The sequence below is a fragment of the Leptonychotes weddellii genome, chromosome 4 (genome assembly GCF_054177405.1).
Source record: "Leptonychotes weddellii isolate Sample4059 chromosome 4, ASM5417740v2, whole genome shotgun sequence".
Lineage (NCBI taxonomy): Eukaryota > Metazoa > Chordata > Mammalia > Carnivora > Phocidae > Leptonychotes > Leptonychotes weddellii.
In genome coordinates, this window is record NC_138372.1 from 3,823,381 (window position 1) to 3,832,785 (window position 9,405).

The 9,405-nt window shown below is 55.2% G+C and overlaps 1 protein-coding gene and 1 pseudogene across 1 annotated transcript in view; one reads left to right on the forward strand and one right to left on the reverse strand.

Annotated features, from left to right (window-relative positions):
* Window positions 1–1,588, reverse strand: part of ACOT7 (acyl-CoA thioesterase 7) — a 63,525-nt gene extending 61,937 nt beyond the window's left edge. Inside the window, exon 1 of the mRNA XM_081816816.1 lies at window positions 1,429–1,588. Within this exon, the coding sequence (XP_081672942.1) occupies window positions 1,429–1,588 (160 nt within the window). The remainder of the gene's footprint in view (window positions 1–1,428) is intronic.
* A 6,806-nt stretch (window positions 1,589–8,394) lies between these two features.
* On the forward strand, window positions 8,395–9,166 carry LOC102746645 (uncharacterized protein C8orf88 pseudogene; annotated as a pseudogene).
* The last annotated feature ends 239 nt before the right edge of the window (window positions 9,167–9,405 follow it).

Genomic DNA, 9,405 nt, shown 5'->3' on the forward strand with positions numbered 1-9,405 from the left:
GAACCATGAGAGACAATGGACTCTGAGAAACAAACTGAGGGTTCTAGAGGGGAGGGGGTGGGGGGATGGGTTAGCCTGGGTATTGAGGAGGGCACGTTCTGCATGGAGCACTGGGTGTTATGCACAAACAATGAATCATGGAACACTGCATCTAAAACTAATGACGTAATGTATGGGGATTAACATAAGAATAAAAAAATTTTAAAAAAAATATTTCTTGAGTCAACTCAAAATGGATAAAGACTGGAAACCATGAAACTCCTAGCAGAAAACACGGCTTAAGGTAAAAGCTCCTTGATCAGTCTTGGCGACGGTTTTTTAGATCTGGCTCCAAAACCAAAGGCAACGAAAGCAAAAATAAACAAGTGGGACTTGATCAAAGTAAACAAGCTTCTGCAGAGCAAAGTAAACCATCAATGAAATGAAAAGGCAGGGGCGCCTGGGTGGCTCAGACGGTTAGGCCGCTTTCTTCGGCTCAGGTCATGATCCCGGGGTCCTGGGATCGAGCCCCACATCGGGCTCCCTCCTCGGGGGGAAGCCTGCTTCTCCCTCTCCCTCTGCTTCTCCCTCTGCTTGTGCTCTCTCTGTCAGATAAATAAAATCTTTTTAAAAAAATGAAAAGGCAACCTACAGAATGAGAGAAAGTATTTGCAAATCATGTATCTGATAAGTGGTTAATATCAAAAATATATATAAAGAGCTCACACAACAGTGAAAAAAAAATCTGATTTTAAAATGGGCAAAGAGGGAACACCTGGGTGGCTCAGTTGGTGAAGCATCTACCTTTGGCTCAGGTCACGATCCCAGGGTCCTGGGATCGAGTCCCACGTTGCAGGGAGCCCGCTTCTCCCTCTCCTCCCAGCTCATGCTGTCGCTTTCTCTGTCTCTCTCTCCCAAATAAATAAATAAAACCTTTATTAAATAAATAAATAAATAAATAAATAAATAAATAAATAAAACAGACAAAGAGGGGTGCTTGGCCACCTGAGTCAGTGGAACATCCGACTCCTGATCTCAGGTCATGAATTCAAGCCCCATGTTGGGTGCAGAGCCTACTTTAAAAAAACTTAAAAAATAAAACAGGCAAAGAAACCGACTAGACATTTTTCTAAAGAAGACATAGGGATGGCCACCAGGTACATGGAAAGGTGTTTAACACCACTCATCATCAGGGAAATGAAAATCAAAACCACCATGAGAGATCACCTCGCACCTGTCAGAACTGCTATGATCAAAACAACAAAAGAGAACAGGGGTTGGCGCGGGATGCGGAGACAAGGAACCCTCGCGCACAGTTGCTGGGGATGCAGACCGTGCAGACGCTGTTCTCCACAATCTCTAAAAAATTAAAGCCAGAACCACATGATGCAGCGATCCGCCTTCTGCGCATTTACCCCGAGGAAACCTAAGGTCGAGGTCAGAAGATACACAGGTTCATGACGGTGGCACTCACCACAGCTGAGCCCCCACAGCGCTCATCCGGGGGTGGGGGGGTGAACAGATAAAGCTCTCGTGGGATACGGAAACCAACGGGGGGGGGCGGGGGGGGAATTCTGTCACTGCTGATGACAGATGGACCCGAGGGCATCACGCGAAAGAAGTCGGAGACAGAAGGACAACACCATGTGATCTCACGTACATGTGGAATCTGACAACAGGGAGCTCAGACAGAGAACAGCCCGCTGGCTGCTGGGGGCCAGGCAGGGGGGCGGCGGGGTGGGGTGACCCTCCAGGTATACAAGTCCTGGGGGCGTGAGGACAGCACAGGGACTCCAGGTACCAGTCCTGCACCGGACACATGGAAGCTGCTGAGAAAGTAGATGGTCAACGCTCTCACCACAGGGGAAAAAATCTCCAAACCTGTGAGGCGACAGAGGTCAAGGGTCGCTGTGGTGAGCCTTCTGCCCTACAGACACGTACCAAACATCACCTCGCATGCCTAAAACTAACACCCCGTTCTACGTCAGCTACATCACAATAAAACCGGAAAGATAAAATAATAAAAATTTTAGAAACATTGTCCAGTTTTTAAAAATTCGGGCTTAAAAATAAAATTAAATTAAAAAAAAAACAAAACCTTAGCATTAGCCCGAATTTCTGAGATAAGAGGTAGCCAATTTAAATAACAAAAACTGCTGTTATCAACCTCTTTCCTTGGTATCCGTTTTCAACTTAGTAAAGGACAGAGGGTCATTTCTGCCCAGAGGGTGGTCCTCCCGGGGCACAGGTACCGACCGCAGGGGCTGCAAGGGGGCAGGGGGCTGGCCAGGGAGAGCAGAGCCCCGGGTTCTAGAACTTCGGGGAAACCTGAGTCCAGCCTTCCCTAGAAGCACCAGAGCCTGCCTCTGGGGGAGCCCGATTCCCCCCTCGGGGCTTCCTGTGCCTGTCCGTCAAGTGGAGCTGTGCCCCCATGGCTGGCCCACAGAAGGGCAGACAGGAAGTGCCCACATCCGGCGGGGCACTGAGGAAGAGACTGATAAGGAGGCAGCCTTTGAGATGGTGCCTGCGGCCATCCTGCGACACTTGAGGGTCCCCAGAAACCCCACATCATCAACATCTGGCTGCCCCCAGGAGCCCGGGCACTTGGGAGTAAATGCCAGGAGCTCCAGACCACATGCTGTCGGGCATGAAAGTTCACTGGGATGCTTGCCATCCCCCACCCTTCCTGGTCACCCTGGGTCCTTTACAAATACCGTCCTAATTCCCCAGGCCAGCTGGCCACTCAGGCACAGGGTGCTGGCCCGAGCCTCCCTCCCTGGGTCCTGATCCTGACCCACACTCTGCAGTTACTGCAGAGGCAAGGAGACCAGAGCCCAGCTCACTCCACGCCCCTTGGCCCCAAATGGCCCCCACTGCTCAGGAGCTACTGGGCAGGGCTGTCGAAAGGCCAGTCACTCCCTCGGGGCCTCTCCAGCTTGCTTCCCCAGAGCTCCCGCGCCCCTGGCCTGCTCATCTCCAGGCAGGCAGGTGTCGGAGGAGCGAGGGCAGCCAGGAGAACATGTGGTCCCTCATTCAAATTTTGTTTTCCCATTTTTTTTTTAAGATTTTATTTATTAGAGAGAGTGAGAGAGAAAGCAGGAGCAGGCGGAAAGGCAGAGGGAGAGGGAGGAGCAGTCTCCCCGCCAAGCAAGGAGGCCGGCAGGAAGGGCCAAGGCTGTCCTCAGCTTAGCGCCCGGAAGCTGGGCAGGGGAGGGGGTTCTGATGGGCCCACCGACCACACCCGAAATGTCTAACTGGAGGGGGAGTTGGGATTTGGGGCTTGTGGCCTCCAGGCTGTGAGAACATAAATTTCTGTTGTTTTAAGCCACCCAGTTTGCGGTCACTGGTTATGGCAGCCACAGGATGCCCACAGTCAGGGGGGCGGGCCCCCCACACAGAAGACAGCAGTGAATGACAAGTGAGCCCCACAGGACCTGGGGATTGTGGCTGCAGCCCGAGCCTGAACACTCAGCCCCTGCACCCCAAGCCCGGCCAGCCCAAGCCAGGCCCCAGCACCGAGGCTGAGCACTGCCCACCCCTCCTGCAGCCCGCCAGCATGGAGCCAGCCTCTCTGACTCTGACACCAAAATGTCCCTGCTAAAATACAACATTGCAGGGGCGCCTGGGTGACTCTGTCGGTTAGGCATCTACCTTCGGTTCAGGTCATGATCCCAGGGTCCTGGATCAAGCCCCGAGTACAGCTCCCTGCTCAGCGGGGAGCCTGCTTCTCCCTCTGCCGCTCCCCCTGCTTGTTCTCACTCTCTCTCTCAAATATATAAGATCTTAAAAAAAAAATAAAATAAAATACAGCACTGCAGCATGAGTTCTGTGGTAATTGGGGGTGGGGGAGGGTCCTCAATCCAACAGTGAAAGCTAAAATAGCTCTCTGAGGTAGAAGGTAGCAGGCAGCACCAGGCCCAGCCGGACTTCCGGGACAGATGAAGTCCTCTTGGGATTTCCACCTGCGCCAAATACAGGCAGAGCCACTGGGCCTGCTGCTGTGGTCCAGGCGGGGGCCTGCAGAGCAGTGCTAAGGACACCTCACAGACTGTGCCAAAGGTCCCTGGGCCGGTCCCTGCTGGGCAGCGAGGGCTGTCCTGGGCAGGGACAACCCCAGGGAGCTTCTGCCCTGACCTAACCCACAGCAGTAGCTTCCTTCGTGCTCGGTGCAGGGAGCCGCCACCTTGGCAGAGAGACAAGGAAGAGCAGGCGTTGCCATTCCTGGTGGGAAAGGAGCTGTGGGGCTGACCGGGGGTAGGCACATGCCAGGACCATGTGGGCTGGGGGATGGGGCCAATCCCCAGCAGGCACATGTGAACACCTCTTCTTTCTATGGGGGACCCTGCCAATCGGAAGCCCCAGTGACGCTGCTTATCCTCTCCAACTTGCTGCCTAAGAAGGTTCCAGCAAAGTTCCTTCAACCCCAGAGCCCCCACCACAGCCCCTAGGTGAGGCAGGGACGGAGAAATGGCTGGGCCAGGAAAAAGTCCCTGGGGGCTCGTCCAGGCCCCAGAGCAGGAGTGGGAGGTGCCAATCACACCCGAATGCCCAGCTCACACTCTGGCCGGGACAGGGGAATGAACCGGGAGAAGGTTCCAGGTGCAGCCAGCTGACCAGCACCCACGGATCCCAAGAACCCAGAGCAGGGGCGGCTGAGCCGGCAGGAAGCAGAGCGGCGCCCCGCACAACCACAGAACCCGGCTGGCAAGAGAAAGGGAAGCACCGGGAGCAGCAAGGCTGCCAAGAGAAGCAGCTGCCGCCATCCCGAGGCCTCCAGCCTGGAGGGAGAGTGCTGAGCCATCACGGCTGGCCTCTTGCGGGCATTCGGGGTGTGACCCTGCCGGGCTCCGGGGCAGGTCATGCAGGGGCTGGACTTCCGGTCCCAGCTGCAGGCCCACCTAACATCCTGAGACAGCAAGAACCAGAGCAGGCAGTTGTCCTTGGCCCCGTGAAGCCGGCCAGCCCACCCACTGGACACAGGGGCCGCATCCCCTCTCCCACCTGACCCTGTCAAAGTGCCCCAGACAGATGATCTGCGGCAGTGGCCCCCACAAGAGAAGGAGGGGGTGCGAGACGGGGTGGTACCTGCTCAACTGGGAAGCCATGCCCGCTGCTTCGTCCTGGGTCCCGAGAGAAGCAAGGGGGTTAGTGGCAGCCAAGCCACCCCCCCCCTCCAAAAGCACCGTCCCAAGTCCCCACCAAGCCAGGCTGCCCAGTCTAACCAGGAAGAGGCTGCCTCACCAATCCGAGGAGTCTACCAAAAGCCGGTTGTCATAGAAACCTCGCTTTGTAAATAATGACAGTGGAGAAGAAGCACATCTCTGAGCCCTTCCGCTGCTGTGCCACAAGATCAAGAAGTCACGCAGATGGGGGCCGAGAGACAGGGCAAACGCCCACCCAGACTTTGTCCAGGGTCTCGGGAAAGGCTGGGCCCCAGGCCCGGAGCCACTGCCAGCCTTCCACGGCCAGCATTCCAAGCTTCCTGAGACAGACAGGGGAGGAGGGTCTCAGGCCAGCGTGAGAGGCACAGTGAGGGGCCGCATCAGGGGCAGAGCCAACATCCTGCCCAGAGGGGTTGGCATCTGACACCTGTCCCAAGGCTACTTCCCAGAGCCCTAGGGCCCAGGTGAGCCACTGGAAGGGAAGTGGGCGGGGGAAGCAGCTCCACCAGCCCCTGCTCTCCTGCGGCCTCCGCCACCACACAGACCTGTCTCCTCCCCTCTAGGGTGCCAGGCGGCCAGGAGCAGACCTTCCGTCTCCGAGGGAGGGCCTGCCCTTCTCCCCTCCCACTGGGTGTTGGGAAGAAAGAAGGCAAGCCATCAGAGTGGCCGGGGAGCAGGTGTGACGGTGGCAGCCCCGGGAGAGGAGGCTGGATGCATAATTACTGTTCCCACGCCCGTGCCACCCCCATGCAGGACACGTGAGGGCACTCTTCCTGAAAACTGTCGACCTGGCTTGGCTCCTGGGCACTGGTCCACCTCGCCTGTGGGGCAACTCCGGTAGGTAGTGCGCTCAAGAGACCAACAGGCCAGAGCACCAGTGAGGTTCAGGCAAACTCGGCCTGTGGCCGCTCTCACTCATCAAAGGCCCAGCATGCTCCCAGCTCCTGGCGTCCTCCCTAAAATACGGCCCAAGTGCTCCTAAAGGCACAACTACCATTGTCCCAAGTCCTCCCACCTTTCTGTGAAAGGAGACAGAAGCAAAGTTCCAGACTGACCACCACAGCGGCAGGTTCCATAGGAAGGCCGGCCAGGGCAGGAAGGGCCAAGGCTGTCCTCAGCTTAGCGCCCGGAAGCTGGGCAGGGGAGGGTGTCCTGACGGGCCCACCGACCACACCCGAAATGTTTACCTGGAGGAAGGGGAGTCAGGGCAGAGTCTGGGCGGAAAACCTTCCCCAAAGCCTTCCCCCACCCACACAGCCCGATGGGGGCCCTGGCAGGATGGCAGACCTCCTTCGGCTCCTCAGCTGTCCGTGACGGTGCTTCATCCTGAACAGAAGTGACCCCATTTGCAGGCAGGCCCGAGGACTGTTCCTGTAGGGCAGGGCCTAGGGCCATCCTGCTCACTGCTATTCCCTAGGACCGGGCACCACGCAGGACACAAAGCAAAGTGCCATGAACAGGTGTCAAATCAAAGAGCGAACCAGTGCCTTGAGACACAGAATGGACGGAGGCCACCACCCCACCCACCCTAGGTCCCCTCCGGTCAGCTGGGCGCTCAGGCCCCGTGTGCACCTGGTCAGCAGCCTGCCCCTCCCCCTGCCTTCCCTGCCCAGAGAAGCCTGGCCCCACTCCCCTCCCCTGGAAAAGGCCAAGAGTGCTGCCCCCACAGGCCACTCAGGATCCAGATCACCACAGTGGGCCATGTGCTGGGTCTGGTCAAGCCCATCTATCACCTGCCGGTCAGAGAAAAGGCCCCCAAGGTCATGGGTGTCCATTCTAGCCACGGGGCATCCCAGAGCCATGTGTCCAGGCACCCAGAACCACAACCAGGGCCCCCTCCAGGCCCTCCCACCCCCAGCCATCCCACAGTTGTCTTACAGCTTGGCCTTCTCCCTAAGACAGGCCTCGTCAGCTCCCTTCCTCAACACTTTCAGGAACGCGCCCCACCGAAGCACGAGCATGGTCTCTGTTCGTCCCTTCCCGAGACCCGGCCAGATGGGACTCGGGGGGGGGGCCTCAGCCCGGATGCTGTGCCCTTTGGACTTGGCCCCATTCCTTCATGCAGGCATGGCCGCCTCCCTAAGCAACAGTGGCTTCTCTCTCCCCGTTGGTCTCAACCTTGGGGATGCTGGGCACACGGCCCACCCCAACACTGCACGTGCCCGTGACCTTTTCAGATCCGTTAAAACCACAGGAAATTGGAGTCGAAAAAGATGCTGGAAATTACTCACTTCAAGCCCCAGCTTCTACCTGTGAGGAAAGCAGGCCCACAGAGGCGAGGAGGGTGGCCCCGGGCCCGCACCACTCAGACCTGGAGGACGGGGCATTCGGCACCTTCGAGGTGGCGTCCCCGGAGGGTGCTGGGCCAGGGGCGACGCAGCCTCCCGCACGCTGCAAAGACCTGCCATCCTTCCCGGCAAAACACCCCCCGGGTGATGGGGTGATGACTCAGGGACGAGAAGCAGGCACAACTTGACCCGCCACATTCCTTCTCAATTATGGGAAGATCATTAAAATGCTCCAAGCCCGGCTTAAAGAGAAAGAGTCCTCACGGGGCCCGCGGGGAATCCCGAAAGCGGCCACACCGGAGTGAGCAATCTCTCATGGAGAAGTCGGCCAGCGCCGGCCGGGGATGCTGCAACGGCTGGCTAAGTAAACCCAAACCCGTGACTGAGAAAACGCCATCTACAGGACAGCTTGAGACACACCGCAGAGTTCAGACCCAAATGGAGTTCTCTCCCTATTTTCTCCTCAGAGGGAAGACATCTTTCAGATTTGGACCGATCCACTGAATGACAGGCAGGCTCAATGGGATGGGTACATGCACACACCCTAAACCAGGAGAACCTGAGATTTAAAAAAAAAAGAACAACCAACCCAACAGGGAAATGCAATGAGGGAAATCTGCAGGAAGTGACACAACAAGGGAAATACCTACGAGTCCACCCACAGCTCGATCAAAGCGGCGAGGACGGTGCCTCACTTCCACAACCACGCCGACTTCCCACAGAGAGGAATCGTCCCTCGCCAGCCTTCCGAGCAAATAAGTACAAAGTGGAATAACCAGGAGGTGGTTTCTCATGTTCTAAGTTAACCAAGAACCGGCCACCCCCGCCGCCCCTGGCCCCGAGCAGCCGTTCCCCTCCCGGCAGCGGGGCACTGGGTCGCCGCGTGTGGGCTGAGCATGGCAACACTCCTGCCCTGAAATCCTCCCCGACCTTGAGGCGTAGGGAACCTCAAGGTCTTTGTGATAATGGAAACCAAAAAACTGAGTGGTAAACCGCTTCAACCAGCAAGACCTGCTCATCGTCTGACTTTTCTCCCCCTGGAGCAGTATTGCCTTTCAACTTTCAAAATGAATAATCCTGCAACACCCAGCGCCTACCAAGTGGAGTTAGCAGATGTAAGACGAACGGAATGCAAGCCTTTTCTCAAGGTCATAATGAACGACAGCGACATCAGTCTCCAGTTAAAAAAGAGAGAATTAAATACAGCAGAGATTTCCTGTTGAAGCTCTCAAGTGTTTCCCTCTGCAGGAAAAAACCAGACTTTCTGCCTGATCATCCCATTGTACTTCAAAAACCAGAAAACCACCAAAGTTTTAAGTAGCATTTTAAGAACAGATGAATTTTAAGATAAAGAATTATTCGTTTTCTATTTTGGACACCTGCAAATGAAGTGGATCTAGTAACAATAACAGTAATGGACTGTGACAATTCAGTTTATTTTTAATTTTGATGGTTGGGTATTTGGTTTCTCCTAAAATGAGAAAGATATTTTAAACTATAAGGAATTTTCTAACCAGTTTCAGCTTTGCAGGCAGTTTCCTGCATAAATTGGGAAGTAACACTGGAAAGTAAGAATTTGGTTAGTAAAGTGGGAAGGCTGTATTTATAGTTTGTATGCTACTTACAATTTTTTGTTTTTCATGTCTTATAATAATGAAAGGGAAATGTAAGCTGTAAAGATTCTCAAGTATAAAGTATTTGCTGAAAAATAAGTAAATTAACCAAGAACCATTTTTTTTTAAATATATTTATTTATTAGAGAGTGAGTGCAAGAGAGATCACAGAGGGAGAGGGAGAAGCAGGCTTCCCACTGAGCAGAGAGCCCGATGCAGGGCTCAATCCCAGGACCTGGAGATCATGACCCGAGTCGAAGGCAGACACTCACCAAATTGAGCCACCCAGGTGCCACCCAAGAACCACTTTAAATGATAAAACTAGATGTCCGGAAAGGTTCCCAGCAACATGACCCTAATAGC